Source organism: Erinaceus europaeus, chromosome 20, assembly GCF_950295315.1.
Source record: "Erinaceus europaeus chromosome 20, mEriEur2.1, whole genome shotgun sequence".
Classification (NCBI taxonomy): domain Eukaryota; kingdom Metazoa; phylum Chordata; class Mammalia; order Eulipotyphla; family Erinaceidae; genus Erinaceus; species Erinaceus europaeus.
Genome location: NC_080181.1, coordinates 24,468,547 through 24,486,007, shown reverse-complemented (window position 1 = coordinate 24,486,007; position 17,461 = coordinate 24,468,547). Strand labels below are relative to the sequence as shown.

Below are 17,461 nucleotides of genomic sequence, written 5' to 3'. Positions count from 1 at the left end.
AGAGGAAGTAAAGTTATTCAAGTTCTAACTACTATCCCTGCGTCTAGATACCAATGATGTTTCCGCCTACTAGGTTATTTTAATTCTGATATGTGTTCCCTACGCCGCCACCCCCCCGCCCCCGCCCTGCCACACGTGACAGCCACCCTGAAAAAAATTGGTTGTTTTCCCTGTGATACAACTTTCACATTCTACCTGCATCTACCCAATCCGGGATAGGCTCTTTGTACTGACTGCTCAATTTGAGCCAAGGAGTCAGGTTTTTTTTTCCAGTTCTCTAACTGGAATCTTGAAATTTGTACCAGCACTAGAGGTAGGACGGTGGCTGTGGACGGACAAGGGGCCTAATCATCGTCTTGCATTTGATGAGGGGTGGAGGAAGACGGCAGGGAGTAGAAAGTTAATCATGATCTCTCCGTGGTGCTGAAACAACACAACTAGTTCTGTTGGATCACTTATGCACCACAATAATTTGTTTTGTAGTTACTATATTCCTTTCAACCTACGTGTGGGTTCTGATGTTGATACTTTCTCTTTCAGTAGGACTTAAGTAGGCATAAATTAAGTAGGCATAAAATCCTGTCAAGTTCTGCAGTTAATTTGAAAATTTTCCTCTTTTCTATGATTTTGGTGAACTAGGATCTCTTTATTATTATTACTTTTGTATTACCATAGGCGCTAGGTTTTCAACCTTTTTGGAAGTGGAGAAATGGTGACCACACTTGAAAACTTTATGCAGATTTGACCCACTGCACACAGAACTACAATTCTCACAAAGGTGAACTACATCTCCCATGGGGCTTCAGGCGCGCGCAGGCGACGCAGAGACAGCTTCCTGCCCTGCAGAAAATTGAGTGCGGGAGAACCGGAAGGTAAGTGTGGGGTTCTGGAGTTGGATGTTTTCTGGGTTTTTTAAGAGCAACGGGCAGATGGACAAACAGCTGCACGATTCTCTCTTCCACCGCACCCCCCTTTCTTCATACTTAAGACTTTTTCCGGAAAGCATTGGCATTAGCGTAGGCCGTTGGGACCTCGCTTAAGACCATGTGTTCTTGTGTCTACTGTTTGTTGAAGCTCCTGGATGGAACTTGCTGCAGTAGGAACTTTTTAATTCAATTCTTAGGCCCTACACTGTGGAATTAAGTTTTGGCTGCCTGGGAGTCGTTTACTCCTAAAATTAAGTATTAGAAGTTAGAATCCTAGTGACATGTGGAAAGGGAGGAGTGTCATTTCCCCGGGATTGCTTTCCACCCGATTGTTTACAGAATTGGTGATCCAAGTGCTCGTTTCCTGATCCTTTGTATATTATTTATTCCTCTTTGGTTTAAATTAGAACCTTTTCCTACTACTTAAGTGGCACCGAATACTTTAGAAACTATCCTGTTAAATAAAAAAAAAAAGTACGAAAACTAGAGCGATCAGTTTTAGGATACTTGGTGTCGTATGTGTCTGCTTGGGGATCACTGTTACCTTGAGATGGGTGTGATGGGTGTGATGGGTGGAGAAAGCTCTGTACTGAGTCCGTTCAGGAATTTTATTTATTTATTTTTTTGCCACAAATCTTATTTCCCACTTATCCCACCGGACTAGTTCTTTGGGTAAATGAAGGGTTCAACTAGGTTATAACTTTGGTAATATTTTTCTGAGACCCATAATGCTTTGCATGTAAAAATTACATGTGGCTTTTTTTTTTAAGGCGGTACAACGAAAATAAAAGCTACCTGTGTTGCCAGTTAGGTCTTGTTTTATATTTTTGTGTGGGTTTATTAACTGAAATACCATAAATTTTGCAACTCAGCTCACATTTTTTCATTAACCTCCCAAAGACAACTTTTTCCACTTGTTATTAGTGATTTAATATTGATTTACATAATTATGAGTATAATTCCATACCTTTCTACCAGTTTGTTCTATGGGTTGACTAATTTTGGTCAAAATTAGCCACTCTTTCCGCTTTCACTCTTTGGCTGGGAGGTAGTGTATACTTTACCACATGTGAGGTCCTGGGTTTGAGCCCCTGCTCCACATGGATGCACAAAAGGGATAGTGGAGTGGTGCTTTGGTGTCTGTCTCACCCTCTCTAAAGTTATAGAATAAAAAAATGGGTCTGGAAGGCCTCCTCAGTGGTATCACACATACACAGAACCCTAGTTTCATTCCCCTACATTGCACTTGTTTTTTGTTTTTTGCTTAAACTGTCACCTGGCAGGTTTTAGATGTTCTTCATGGAATTAGAATTATCAAAATACTAAATTTATGAGTAGTACTAGTATTCTGGTATGTACCAGAATAGGCCAGGTGCATTTTGATATTTGAATCTGCATCTGACTCTGGTAGGGTAGATAGCCTTCAAGGATAATTTCTGAATTAATCTCACTAGGAAATTTAAAAAAAAGTTAAATCTAAATATAAAAACTGGAGCAGGATATTATTGAAATAATTCTGAAGCAAAAGGTAAATTAGAATTCTGTATGCCATTTATTGAATATAGTTATAGATGTTATTGAATATCTATGAAAAACATTTAACAGAATTAGCTGTATTGACTGTATTCCTTTAGTACTGGAGGTTATGGTTACTTATCTTTCCAGATTTTGAATGTAAAGGGCTGGTTTTTATTCCTTTCCTTTAGTGGTAAGAGTATGAATGGAAGTATGATTAGAAGCAGAATTATAACCCAGATTTGAAAGTATAACACTTTGGGAATTGAGTGAAAATAAGGTCAACTTGATGAATTTTCAGAAACTTTTAATAGATAAAATTCACACCCAGCAACTTTAAAACACACTAATAAAAACAGCAACTCAAACTGGTCAAAGGTTAAAAAAAGTAATAATAGTAGTGCCTTATTGATTTGTCTTTCTAATCTGACAAAAATCTGACTACACCTGGTTTTCTTTGGCATCATTTCTGTTTAACTGCTGGATATGGGAGTAACAATTTGATAGGTGTGGCATCAGATACCAGAGTGATTTATACCTAGGAAAGATCAATAATGGGTGAATTTTTACTGTTTCATAGTATTTCAAGTTAGTTGTTTCTATTTAAATAAAAGGTGATATATAACAAATCAGGTTATCCTACACAAATTTGTGAAAAGAAAGGTGAGGAGAGAAAGAAAAGGACGAAGAGAGAAAAACTAAGAAGGAGAGAGAGAGAATGGAAGCTTCCTGGGCATGACACCATTTGCAAGGTCACAACGAACACCCCAACGAAGGGCAGATCTTTTCTTTTCAGTTGGTACTAGGTAATTGTTTGGAACATATATGTGCTGAGGTTTGGATTGGGGTTCTCGATAAAGCATCTGCTCTCGGATACCCCAGCGTAATTCTTTTCTTTGATCACCAGGTAACCGAATTGAGTCCCAGTCTCGTTTGTACTCAAAATATCGGGCAACCCGGTCTATTTTGCCCCGGTTTCGGTTTAACTGGTCCAGCCTTGGAAGAATAAAGGACTTGGGTCGGCTGGCAACAATCAGATCTTGTTCATAAGTTGGCGAACCTACTCCTTCTCTTCTTAGATAGCAGATGAGCTGATCTTGAGAAATCCCTGGGTATCCTTCTGGCAGACTAAATTTTTGTGACTCAGCAAGTGAGGATTCCCTGTCTTCCTGGAACTGCAGATTCATTAGCTTTTGTCTTAAGTCCCAGAGATCCATATCACTTTCTGTAGCAGACTCTGATTCACTAATAATAGACTCATCTGTTACTAGTACTTCCCCACCAGGTTTCCTACGAAGCACCTTTCTCTTCATCACTGGTTTTCGGAGTCTTTGGGAAGCCTCTGAGGCCATTTCTGAAGTAGTGCTACTTTCTACATGTGGGTACTGCAGTTGTACAGGAAGCGTAGGTCGATTCCCTGCAGTTATTGAAGCTTTACTGTAGGGATCATATTGGGTAGCCTGGGCTTCTTTCCTGGCATCTCCCTCTCCCTGCCCTGCACAGATACGAGTAAAAGCTGTAGCAGCTGCTAACATTCGTTCTTCTGAATCCATACTGGTCCATTTTTGCCCACTGGGTCCCATAAGTTCCTCCATTGCTTCCTCTACACTGTAGGGCTGTCTGCAAAAGAAAGCACTAGTCAGTTTCCTAGTAAATTTTCAGCATATAATTTGCTCTTCGCTTTCTTATCTGTCACAGTCAAGTAAAGAAAGATAGCTAAGGCAAATCTATACATACAACACTCATACTATAAAAGATAGATTAGCAGAGGGTAGTAATGAAAACCCTTGGGGGGTATTCACTCAGCTCTGAGTAATCTATTACCTGCTTTCATTTCCATTCTCCTTATTCACTTCCACTTTCTACTGCCTGGTAGTTCTTGCCACTTTTAGTAGCTCCTAGGATAGGTCAGGTGAGTTCTAACATAAGAAAAGCTTGAAGCTATATAATTTAATGTAACTTGTACTTAAAGGGGGATTATGCATCCAGCATTGTTCTGTGTGCCTTACATTTATTCACACAATCCTCAACAATGGCATGCTTTTATTATCTGCTCTTAACTGATATGTAGCAGGTGGCACAGAAAGTTTAAATACAATACTTGCTCAGGGTGACACAGCTAGTAAATGGTGGAGCTGGAATTCTAACACAGGCTGTCTGGTTTTAGAGTCCTTGCATTTAGTCATGAGAATGCAACTCACTAAAATTAATTTTCAGTATCCAAATCAGCCAGATTAATTTTTTTTTGTAAGCTGGATCTAAGCTAGGTTATTTATTGATTGAATTTGCCTGTGCAAACCCCCCCATTTCTCTTTAACTGAGAAACGAATATATATGCCATATATGCCTGTAAGGCTGGCAAAATAACTCACTGGGTTAGTGTGCTGCTTGGGGCTGGGTGGTGGCACACCTGGTTGAACACTTATGTCACAGTGCACGAGGACCTAGGTTTTAAGCCCCTGGTCCCTACCCACAGAGAAAACTTCACAGGTGGTGAAGCAGTGTTACAGGTGTCCTACTCTTGCTTGAGTGCGCTCACTCGCTCACGCTCTCTCTCTGTCTCTCTTTACTTGATAGGACAAAGAGAAATTGAGAGGGGAGGGGAAGATCGGGAGGGAGAGAGAGTAACACCTGTAGTGCTTTACCTCTCCTGAAGCTTCCCTCCTACAGGTGGGAAGTGGGGGCTTGAACCCTCTCTCTCCTTTATCTCCTGTTGTTGTGGTGGTCTGGTGTCGGGCTGCACCGCGGAGAAGAGAGTGGACGTCCAGAGCAAAAGGGTACACAAATCTTTATTATAGGATGGGGGGGGGGGGTTTGGTTCAGACCACGTGGGGCCAGCCGGCAATGGCCGTCCCTGTCCCCACTGCCTGACCACGGGGGGAGAACAGGGAGCGAGATCTCAGAGAGGGAGAGCTGAGAGCCCAGAGGGGGGGGGTGAGGGGGCTTTTTATTGGGCGACAACCAGGGGTGACGTGTAGGGCCAAGATTAGTTGAAGGGGACACTGCTAGGATTTCGTGGGGCGTAGTAAAACCTGGGGGCGGAGACTGCATCAGAATAACTCCTCAGCAACATCCTCCCCCTTCCCTCTATTTCTCTGTCTCTATCCAAATAAATATTTAAGAAATAATAATAATGAGATAGTGTGCTGCTTTGCTATGTGTGTAACCCAGGTTCAAGCTCAGCCCACCACACTAAAGTGCTATGGTTTCCTTCAATCTCTCCGTGCGTGCGTGAGTGCATGCGTGTGTACATCCAGTGAGATGATGACCACTATGTATTTATGATCACTATAAACAAAGATTCCTCCTCCCAAGTTTCACCACCAAAGTCAATTTGTCCAGTAACTCCCATATCCAGTAGTTCCCATACATTTATCTTTATACATAAAGGAGCATATTATTTAACTCCTCTGAACCTTACTATTCTTAGTAATGCCATCACAAGTAAACTGTTTTGGTTTTTTTTGTGCAGTGCCAGACTTCTTTGTACACATGAAGTTCTGCCACTCCCAGTCCAACCTTTCCATTCTTTTTCATGTCAAACAGTGAACAGAAAAAAAAGACACCATGGAGAGATCATGCTCCACCATCTGTGAAGCATCCCCCAGTGCTATGGTATTTCCATGTGGACTAAGTGCATAGTAAGGGTGCATTCTATCAAATCTACTATCTCTTGGCCCTAACATTGCAATTTCCATTTGCGCAGAGCTCCAGTGTATGGGCACATCATAATTATTCAGCCAATTGCTAACTGATTTAATTTCATTTTGTAGTCTTTTGCTGTTAAAAATTAATGTTACATGGCCTGGGAGGTGGCACAGTGAAATAAAAATAAAAAATAAATCAAACAAAAAGAAAATTATTCTACATCTAAACTTCACTTTTAGGGCAAGACAGATAGCATAATGATTATGCAAACAAGACTCTCATACGTGAGGCTCCCAGGTCCCAGATTCAATCCTCCCTTACCACCATAAGCCAGAGCTAAACAGTGCTCTGGTAAAATAAATAAATAATTTTTTTAAAAAGTCATGATGCTTAATTACCTTTGAGATGCCATTAAATCTGCTTAAGTGAGAAAATCGTATCTCCAGGTTCTACTTCTGAGATGAAGTGCAATCACTGATAAGATTCTTTAAGTCAGGCTAGCTTCTACTGTACCACCTTAAAGACAGAGTTAAGAATTAGATGACAGAACATAGGAGCCATTAATTTTATCTAAAACATTAGAAAACAATAAAAACTCAGAGTAGATCTTATGATTAGAAAAACTGGGCACATAATAAGAAGTCGAAAAGAAATGTCTGAGGAAAAAATATCAATAACATTAATCCACAAGCACTTCTGTTAAAGAGAAATATAAAAATTAAATGTAAGGGCCCTGGTGGTAGCACACCAGGTTAAGCACACACAGTACAAAGCGCAAGGATCTCAGTTCCAGCCCCTAGGTCCCCACCTGTGGTGGTGGTGGGGGGGTGTCACCTCACAAACAGGTGTGCAGGTATCTTTCTCCCCCCCAGTCTTCCCCCTTTTTCTCTGTCCTATCCTATTTTTAAAAGAAGTGGAAAAAATGCCCGTGAGGAGCAGTGGATTTGCAGTGTAGGTTACTTCCAGTGGTAACCCTGGAGGCAAAAAAAGAAATGTAATTTTCCCCAGATTTTGACTACTTGAAAGAAGCCTTGATAATGTTGATGTTTTCCTTTTCCTTTATGAATTAGCCAGACAGGTTAAAAAAGAATATTGTCTATTACAAATCAACCCAAAATAATGAACAAATTCTTGTATTCCTGGGAAAAAAACAAGTTTATATCCTTTAAGATTCCAACTATAGGTAATGTTTGAACTTATTACAATGATCTTGATGTCATCAAGGAAATCAGCACTGAAACTACTGAATCCTTCATGTTCTCTTTTCTGGTAGACTGTACCTATATGATTGTTTTATTCCCACGGTTGTCTTAGCATGGCTGAAAACGACACAGACAAAATCCAGACTGAGAAACTCCTGAAAAGAATACAAGAACTGGAAGAGGAAGTACGACAACTTAGAGAACAAGTCAACAATAAGGGCTTAAACATTAGAGAAAATTCTTCTGGAACAAGAAAAGCTAAGCGTCCATTTGATTTTAATGCCCATGGTCGAAGACATGTAGCCCTAAAGATAGCCTATCTAGGTTGGGGATACCAGGGCTTTGCCAGTCAGGAAAATACAAACAATACTATTGAAGAAAAACTGTTTGAGGCTTTGACCAAGACTCGACTAGTAGAAAGCAGACAAACATCCAACTATCATCGATGTGGACGAACAGACAAAGGAGTTAGTGCCTTTGGACAGGTAAGTGCCAGTATACCATTTTCCTTTATTTATTTAAAAAAAATTTTTAGTATACCATTTTTCAAAGCAAGCAACACTAAGATGTCTAAGTGTACATATTAAAGATCCAGACAATTTTGTTAATCTAAACAGTCTCTCTCTTTAATTCTACAGGTGATTTCTCTTGACCTCCGTTCTCATCTCCCAAGAGGCAGGGATTCAGAGGATCTCAGTTTAAATGATGGAGTCAACTCTGCTGCTAAAGAGATCCGTTACACCCACATCCTCAATCGGGTGCTCCCTCCAGACATTCGTGTACTGGCCTGGGCTCCTGTAGAACCCAGTTTCAGTGCGAGGTTCAGTTGTCTTGAGCGGACTTACCGCTATTTTTTCCCTTGTGCTGACTTAGATGTTTTAGCCATGAATCATGCAGCTCAGAAGTATGTTGGTACACATGATTTTAGGAATTTGTGTAAAATGGATGTAGCCAATGGAGTGATTAATTTTCAGAGGACTATTCTGTCTGCTCAAGTGCAGCTAGTAGGCCAGAGCTTGGGTGAAGAGAGATGGCATGAACCTTTCCAATTGTGTCAGTTTGAAGTGACTGGCCAGGCATTCCTTTATCATCAAGTCCGTTGTATGATGGCTATCCTCTTTCTGATTGGCCAAGGGATGGAGAAGCCAGATATTATTGATGAGCTGCTGAATATAGAGAAAAATCCCCAAAAGCCTCAATACAGGTGAGTTAGAACAAAGAATAGCTATTACCCTTAGGCTATAATGGTTACTTTAGATATACATCTTTTCCTCTCCCCACAGTTGTCTAAATAAGTCATTGAGTCTGTCTTCATGAAGCTTTAATCCAACCTGTAAAGTGAATATGCAGGAGGGAATGCTATCTTAATTTTCCTTTCTCATTGTTCTACTAGTAAGGAAATGGGTCTTTAGACCATGCCCCTTAAATAAAAGAATACTCATTTTTATATCTCCCTCCTTCCCCCACCTTTCCCCACTCCAAGTGCTCCATTCTATACAAAATTGACAAGTTTAGGAAAATACTGCCACAGCCTGGGAAGTGCCACAGTGGATAAAGTGTTGAGCTCACAAGCATGAGGTCTTGTGCTTGATGCCCAGCACTGCATATGCCAAAGTGATACTCTAGCCTCTATCTACCTATCACTCAGGAACACTGCCAGCAGTTTTTCACTTTACAGCAGTAAAGTAAAACCAATCAACTTGTTTCTAGTTGACTTGTTACCACTGACATTTGTCCTAACTAGTTGGTTCATGATTTTCTGGCCTTTTATCTTGTTCAAGATTATGAGTAGTAAATTAGAAACTCAATTCTGGCATAAGCAGTCGCCCCCCCCCCCCCCTTCAGTGTGTGTGTTCCCATCATTCCTTAGTCATTCATTCAGACAGACAGAGGGAATGACAACACAGCACTGAAGTTCTTCCTCAGTGTCACTTTGGCATCCACACATCACATGGTGTTGGTGTTCAAACTTGAGTCAGAGGCATTACAAGGCACATACCCTATGTGCTCTCTCTGTGCTCATGTTTTTTAAGAAAATTGATGGCTGCTATGTATCTTTGTTGTTGTTTCCTTTTTTCTCTAGTATGGCCGTAGAATTTCCTCTAGTCTTGTATGACTGTAAGTTTGACAACATCAAGTGGATCTATGACCGGGAGGTTCAGGAGTTCAATGTTACCCACTTACAACAACTCTGGGCTAATCACGCAGTTAAAACTCACATGTTGTATAATATGCTACAAGGACTGGAATCTGTTGCAGTACCCTGTGAGACAGGTATGACAAAAATTCAAGGTTAAAATTATTGACTAGAATCAATGTTATCTAAGGGTCTGGAAGTGATTCTATTATGGTAAAATATCCTTGTAATGCTTGGTTATATATGTTAACAGGGCCAAAGGTGGATGAAGTGACAGAATGGAGAAACGTTAAGCCTTCTGTTATAAAGCAAGCCAGTGCCTTTGTAGAAGGAGTGAAAATGCGCACATATAAACCCCTAATGGATCGTCCTAGATGCCAAGGATTAGAATCCCGGATCCAGCATTTTGTACGTAAAGGTCGCATCGAGCACCCACATACATTCTGTGAGGAAGAAACAAAAACCAAATGGGACTGTAATGACCCACTAGAGGAAGAAAATGCTATTTTGGAGAAACCCTCAAAGAGAATCTGTGTTGACAAAGAAATTAGAAGCACCATTTAACCATAAAAAACTCACAGATTTGGGCAGGGGTAGATAGCATAATAGTCATGCAAAGAGACTGTCATGCCTGAGGCTTCAAAGTCCCAGGTTCAATCCCCTGCACCACCATAATAAGCCAGAGCTGAACAGTGGTGCTCTGGTTTTAAAAAAAAAAAAAAAAAGGAAAGAAAAGAAAACTCAGACTTGAAGCAACAACTTGCTAGTGGCAGATAGGTGAAAAGAAATTTGTTTTTAATTTTTACTGCAGAAGAGCCCAGAAGGTGGCTCAACAGGCAGTGTATATGCCTTCTTTATTCTAACCAGGGGCTAGGCTCTGGGTTTTATCCCCAGCACCACAGGCGACGATCAAGGACAGTGTTAAAGCAACTCCCAAAGATGATAGAGCAGTGCTTTCTTGTCCCTTCTCTTCCTCTCAAAATATCAAAAAAGTTGGGCCAAGACCCTTGCAGATGTGCAAGGGCCTGAGTTCATTTCCCAAGCATCACATCAAAATGAATGAATGAATGAATAGCTTAACTGTGGGAAATGAACTTTCAAATAACCAACCATTAGACCTATTAAGGACATTCTTATTTGAACAAGAAAAACAAATATAACAACAAACCAGTACCTTGTGCTCAAATTCATTAAAACCTGACCCTGCAAGTGTCTGATTTGTGCTCTGTATAAAAGCAAACGAAACATTCATTACACACAAAATTCTCATAAAGAGCTCCTGACTGTCTTGTCCTCTAAAACAGAAAATTAAAAATATGAAACTTAATGAGCTGGGCAGTGGTACACTGGGTTAAGCATGCATAGTACGATGTGGAAGGAAATGTAGGAGGATCCAGGTTCAAGCCCCTGCTCCCCGCCTGCAGTGGGGACGCTTCATGAGCAGTGAAGGTCTGTAGGTGTCTTATATTTCTATCTATCCCTCCCCTCTCAATTTCTCTCAAATAAAATGTAAGAGAAAAAAAGGGGAAAACTGGCCCCCAGGAGCAGTGGATTTGTAGTACCAACACCAAGCCCTAGCAATAATCCTGGAGGCAAAAAATATAATATATGCAAAGTTTAGTCAGTTGAAACATTTGTTTAGTAACTGACATAGTACCTGAAAGTGACCAGATTTAAGCACACATCTTTTACAAAGCACATCTGTGTAGTTGCTCTCTGACTCACAACCCTACTCATTTATTAAAAAAATAAAATCAGGCCATGTAATCTACCAACCCTCGTTCTGGTGATTTAACAGACACTTACATAAAGGTAACCCTGCAGAACAAATGTAAACCAAAGTGAGGATAAAGAACTAGACTTTTAAGTCAAAAGGTGCAGTTTGTATAAAAGGCAAGCAATCACTGCATATGCATTCAGGCTACTGTAAATAACACACAACCTGTGAGTTAACAAGAATCTATCTAGAAAGATTAGCAAGTCTCATATTTGTGATAGTATGAAGAAGTTAACATTTTTTTATTAGATGTGGAGCCAGTGTGCACGGTGGATGGAAAGAGGACAAGGCAGTGGGAACAGTTAGGAGTGTTGGGAATAATCAAAATATAGAATGCTGCCACCCTGGACTAGATTTGTACTAAAAGGGGGTAGGGCGAGGAATAGAGGAATTTGAGATTATGAAGCAGACTTAACATACACTGAAACATGGAAATATCAGGTGAAGCCTTATTCTCAAAGTTGATCAACCCCAAAATACTATCTCTGACACATTATTTATAGCAATGCACATCAAAGTAAATTAACGGAGGCCCACTGCCCTCAGTAATTTATCAGAGATAAATTAGAAAAGATTGCAAATATGCACAAATAACCATTACCATGCTGTTTTCTGATGATGCAGAAACTGGAAAAAAATGACCACCATTAAGGAATTAGACGAATTATACTTGCTGCAGTACAATGGTAGCAAGAAATGCCATTCATCGTTTGAAAGTGAGAAGGTATGCTTAGATTTGACATCAACACATATTCCTAATATACTGAATAAGCCATGACCTGTTTTTTAAATACATTTTGTTTTTTATATGATATACCATTGTATTTTATATTGTATATTAAAAAGTTATTACGAGTAAATACCTTATAAGCATATTTAGAATGAACCTGTCAGAAGCAAACCCAAATGGGATGCTTTTTTATATTTATTTATTCCCTTTTGTTGCCCTTGTTTTATTGTAATTATTATTGTTGTTGTTACTGATGTTGTCGTTGTTGGATAGGACAGAGATAGGGAGAGAAAGGAGGGGAAGACAGAGGGGGAGAGAAAGACAGACACCTGCAGACCTGCTTCACCGCCTGTGAAGCGACTCCCCTGCAGGTGGAGAGCCGGGGCCTCGAACCGGGATCCTTAAGCAGGTCCCTGCGCTTAACCCGCTGCGCTACCGCCTGACTTCCATTTATTTATTTTTTATATTTATTTATTCCCTTTTGTTGCCCTTGTAGTTATTATTATTGTTGTTATTGGGAGGATGCTTTTTTAAAAATAGTTACCTGTGATTGATGAAATGTCAAGTATTTTCCTGTCTTTCTACATGCTTACCAATGCTTGCACTTGTCTAAAAAAAAAAATCAAATGTACATTTGATGGGGGGGGAGAAGTTTCTTATTCTTATTCTACGTGATCCTTCAATTTTACACGCTATCCTCACTCATTATGAGAAAAAGCTCCTTGCCACATCCAGAGGAGAGGGTGGGTAGGCTTCTCGTCCATAACAAAGGCAGGTGTGCACCATCTGGCCCCAGGAGGCTCTGTCCTCGCCGCCGCCACCACCCGGCGCGAATGGGAAGGGGCGTCGCGGCGGCTCCGGGAGTCGGGGCCGCAGGAGGGCGGGGCGCGCAGGACGCGCAGCGCAGCCGGTCAACACGTGCGCCGGGAGCCGCAAACCTGCATTTACCGCGAATGTCAAAGCCGGGGACGCCGTGACCAAGGGGAACAGGTAACCGGGAGAGAGAAACACCAATTCTGTGCTATGCAGAGCCCGAACCCTCCACCGCAGTGTGCGCGCATGCCTGCCGTCGGGGGCCAGTGCCCCAGGTCCCCCAGCCTTGGCCTCCTTACCCGCCGCGCCGAGGTCCGCTCGCAGAGTCCAGCTGCCAGGCCGGCGGCGGAGCTCCGCAGGTTTCGGTTAGTGTTGCGCAGCTCGCGCAAGCGCACGACCCGTCGGCGCCCAGCTCGTTGTCAACTGCCGAGACGCCGAGGTTTAAACCAGAAGAGCCAATCGGTACCCTAGACCCCACCGTCAAGCCCTGCTATTGGTCGTAAGGCTGAACATCTTCCAGATCTCCATTTTGATTGGTGTAAATTTTCTCTTGGCCCGCCCCTCCCCCGAAGCGGGAGGTTGCCCGGGATTTGTTTCAGGAAAGCAAGTCCAAGGTTTGCGAATCCCGCCGAGTTTGGCGCGCCTGACATTCCCGTGGCTGTTTTGCCTTCAGGCCTGCCGGAAGGGGAAGCGGGGACTCTGAAGCGTCGGTTGACAGCGAGGTAGTCGGGTGTCTGGACAAGCGGTCCCAGTGTGGGTCTGCTCTGTGGAACCCATCTCCGGAGGTGGCGTGGGGAGGGGAGGCTGAGAGCGCTGCGCTCGGGTTCCGCGGGGAGCGCGCTGAGCTGACCCGCCGCGTCACCGCACCTGCCTGCAGCCCGTCGCCGCCTCGGCTGGACGAGCCACTCGCGCCTTTGCTCTGGGGCGCACCCATTTTAGTCTTATCAACTGGTCTTACTCTTTAAAAAAAAAAAAAGGCGAGCTCCTTTAATTCCAGTCCCAGCGTCCCATGTGCTGAAGTGATGCTCTGGTGCTCCACCTCTCTCTCTCTCTAAATGAATAAATACCTTTAAAATAAAAAAGTAGGATGGGGAAGTGGGCATCATAGTTCTGCAAAAGATTCTCATGCCTGGGGCTCTGAGGTCCCAAGTTCAATCCTCAGCACCACCATCAGCCAAAGCTGAGCAGTGCTTTGGTCTCTCTCATGAAAATAAAAAAATAGGGAGTGAGGGGCGCAGAACTTTGGTGGGCGGGAGTGGTGTGGAACTATAATATCTGCTTGAAAACTAATATTAAATGGTAGCATAATGGTTATGCAAAGAGACTCTTATGCTTGAGACTCAAGTCCCAGGTTCATTCCCCCGCACCACCATAAACCAGAGCTGAGCAGTGCTCTGGTAAAAAATAAAAACAATAATAAATAAACTAATATTAAATCATTAATAAAAATAAATGTGTAGAGACCACTGTAGTTAATAATAGTTAATAAGCCTAGTCACTGCCACGCGGCGTAGTTAAATCTGAGGTTGTGTGCGAGTGCTGGTTCGCGAATAAAGAGGCCACAGCACCAAAGCTTCTGCCAATGTGGTGGGGCCTGGCTCGAACCCAATCATGCACCAAATTTATATATTTTAGGGAGAAAATGATGTCTAACGCTTTTTTCTTCCAGACATTTTATCTTTCCTCTTCATCTCTGTCCCAGGACCTCTAAGGCACTTTGAACTTATTGAGGGAAAGGAAAGAAGTAAAGGACCTGAGAGCTGGCTGAGGAGGCCACCTGGGGCCCAGGGTCCAGTCCCTGCCACCTCACTAGGGGACACTCCAGTGTTGTGTCTCTCCTTCTTCCTCTATGTGAATACGGAAAAGAAACCTTGCATGAGGAAAAAGGAAACAAAGGAGAGGACAGTAAGTTGTGAAGTGATCCTACTCCTAGGCCTCCCAAAGCCTTAGCACTATTTTAGCAAGCACATTTTTTTTCTTTCCTTGTAAACATATATCCCATATCCAGATTCACTCATTTTCTACCTGTATGGCCTCTTTTGTTATCAGATTTCCAATCAGTTCACTGCTCCTGGCGGCCTTTTTTTCCACTTTTTTTTTTAATTGGATAGGACAGAAAAATTGAGAGAGGAGGGGAAGATAGGGGGAGAGAAAAATAAGACACCTGCAGACCTGCTTCACCACTTGTGAAGTGACCCCCCTCTGCAGGTGGGGAACAGGGTGGGAGCTTGAACCTGCATCCTTGGGTAGTTTCCTCTGGCTTTGAACAATGTATGTGCGCTACGTGGCCCCCCCAATCTTAGACTTTTAAGTAGACACTTATTTTTCTTATTACTGCTTTTGATCACTAAGCACACTCATTACACACATACTCCAATTTATTTGTTATCCATCTTTTAAATATTTTGTTTATTTTAATGAGAGAAAGACAGAGAAACCAGAGCACTAACCAGAGCTCTAGTTTATGGTGGTGCTAGGGACTGAACCTGGGACCTCAGAGCCTCGGGCATGAGAATCTTTTATATAACCATTATTCTGCTCCCTAGTCCATTTCATGTTATGCTATATGTTAAAATTTGATCTTTGAAAACCTTTAGTAGATAATTTAAAGGGTTAGTCTTTAGTCACATTTCAATACATATTTTTAAAAAGATTTATTTACTTATTAATGAGAAAGAGAGTGAGGGTGAGAGAGAGCCAGAGCATCAGTCTGGCATATGTGATACCAGGAACTGAACTTGGGATCTCTTGTCTGAGAGTCAATATTTTCTTTACCCACTTCAGCCATCTCCAGGGTAGCTCAAGTAGTATCTTGTGTTCAGTTTAACCTTGTTTTTTGGTGGATCACTTCATTTTCCGACTTTGCCTAGGTCTAATTTAATATTCCTCATGGTTCCCTGAAATTTACTGGGCCCATGTCAAGAAACCTTAACCAAGATGATTTTAAAATACAGTATATAAAGGAAAGCCTAATCTTGCAAACCAGATTGCACCTTAAAAAATTATATATATAGGGAGTCAGGCGGTAGCGCAGCACCTTAAGCGCAGGTGGCGCAAAGTGCAAGGACCAGCAGAAGGATCCCGCTTTGAGCCCCCAGCTCCCCACCTGCAGGGGAGTTGCTTCACAGGCGGTGAAGCAGGTCTGCAGGTGTCTGTCTTTCTTTCCCCCTCTCTGTCTTCCCCTCCTCTCTCCATTTCTCTCTGACCTATCCAACAACGATGACATCAGTAACAACAATAATAACTACCAACAAGGGCACCAAAAGGGAATAAATAAATAAATTTTTAAAAAATATATATATATATAGTTATTAAGGATGCCAGGAGACAGCTCACCCAGTTGAGCACATACTTTACCATGGAGGAGGACCCAGTTTTGAGCCCTCAGAACCACACATGAACACCTTGCTCAGGGGAAGCTTCACAGTGGGAAGGTACTGTGGTATCTCCTTGCTGTATGTCTCTCCCCATGTGGTTTACTTTTTTTTGAGAAAAATCGGGGCAAAGAGTTTGCCAGAAGTGAAGGAAATGCATAGACACGCACACACAAAGCCGTAGTAGCAAAATAATAATAGTAATGATACTATAGTATAGACATACTATAAAAGCATGCATTTAGGAAACCTGCAAAGCCGTAGGATCTTTTTTTTTTTATTTTATTTATTTATTTTCCCTTTTGTTGCCCTTGTTGTAGTTATTATTGTTGTTGTTAGATAGGACAGAGAGAAATGGAGAGAGGTGGGGAAGACAGAGATGGGGAGAGAAAGATAGACACCTGCAGACCTGCTTCACCGCCTATGAAGGGACTCCCCTGCAGGTGTGGAGCACGGGTTCGAACCAGGATCCTTATACCGGCCTTTGTGCTTTGCACCATGTGCACTTAACCCGCTGCGCTACTGCCCAACTCCCAGTCATAGGATCTTAATGTCCAATTAACTTCTGACTAATCTTGTTGATTCTGTATGTCTACCCACAACCTCCATAAGTATTATTTTGAAACAAATATCAAGTATCTGAAATCTACAAATATTTCCGTCTAATTTCTAGAAAGTGAAGTATTTCTGAAAGATTAAACACTATCACATATTTATTTTGCCTCCAGGGTTATCGCTGGAGCTCGGTGCTTACACTAAGAATCCACTGCTCCTGGAGGCCATCTTTTCCATTATGTTGCCTTTGTTGTTGTTGTTGTTGCTGTTACTGTTGTTAGATAGGACTAAGAGAAATTGAGAGAGGAGGGGAAGACAAAGAGGGGGAGAACTATACACTTACACACCTGCTTTAGCACTTGTGAAGTGACCCCTCTGCAGGTGGGAAGCCGGGAGTTTGAACCCAGAACCTTATGACAGTCCTTGTGCTTTGCTCCATGTGTATATAACTTGCTGCGCTACCGCCCGGCCCCCCATACGTAGAATTGTTTAAAGATTTAGAAGGCTGAGGGTCGGGCGGTAGTGCAGCGGGTTAAGCACATGTGGCGTGAAGGGCAAGGATCCGGGTTGGAGGCCCGGGCTCCCCACTTGCAGGGGGGTCGCTTCACAAGCCGTGAAGCAGGTCTGCAGGTGTCTTTCTCTCACTCTCTCTGTCTCTCCTCCTCTCGATTTCTCTGTCCTATCCAACAACAACAGCAATGATAATAATAATAACAACAACAACAAGGCTAACAACAAAGGCAACAAAGTGGGAAAATGGGATGTGAGGGGGATCTGGCTGCGA

The 17,461-nt window shown here is 42.2% G+C and overlaps 3 protein-coding genes across 4 annotated transcripts in view; 2 read left to right on the top strand and 1 right to left on the bottom strand.

Moving 5' to 3' along the window:
* The first annotated feature begins 745 nt into the window (after nt 1-745).
* PUS3 (pseudouridine synthase 3) lies at nt 746-10,168 on the top strand. The gene is made up of 5 exons (XM_007539338.3): nt 746-872; nt 7,404-7,776; nt 7,930-8,495; nt 9,375-9,565; nt 9,682-10,168. Exons 2-5 carry the CDS (start codon nt 7,405-7,407, stop codon nt 9,990-9,992), a joined length of 1,440 nt encoding a protein of 479 aa, XP_007539400.1. The 5' UTR covers nt 746-872; nt 7,404; the 3' UTR covers nt 9,993-10,168.
* Nucleotides 2,456-13,465, bottom strand: HYLS1 (HYLS1 centriolar and ciliogenesis associated). 2 transcript variants are annotated; one of them, XM_007539350.3, is made up of 3 exons: nt 13,048-13,465; nt 6,488-6,605; nt 2,456-4,061 (listed from the first exon to the last, which is right to left on the bottom strand). In XM_007539350.3, exons 2-3 carry the CDS (start codon nt 6,499-6,501, stop codon nt 3,140-3,142), a joined length of 936 nt encoding a protein of 311 aa, XP_007539412.1. In that variant the 5' UTR covers nt 6,502-6,605; nt 13,048-13,465; the 3' UTR covers nt 2,456-3,139. The 2 variants fall into 2 exon arrangements, with proteins under 2 accessions (XP_007539412.1, XP_060036117.1); XM_060180134.1 differs by lacking the exon at nt 13,048-13,465 and adding an exon at nt 8,137-8,267.
* LOC103128938 (prostate and testis expressed protein 2) overlaps nt 12,995-17,461 on the top strand; it is a 71,436-nt gene continuing 66,969 nt past the window's right edge. Inside the window, exons 1-2 of the mRNA XM_060179883.1 lie at nt 12,995-13,210; nt 13,464-13,470. Coding sequence (XP_060035866.1) covers nt 12,995-13,210; nt 13,464-13,470 — 223 coding nt within the window. The remainder of the gene's footprint in view (nt 13,211-13,463; nt 13,471-17,461) is intronic.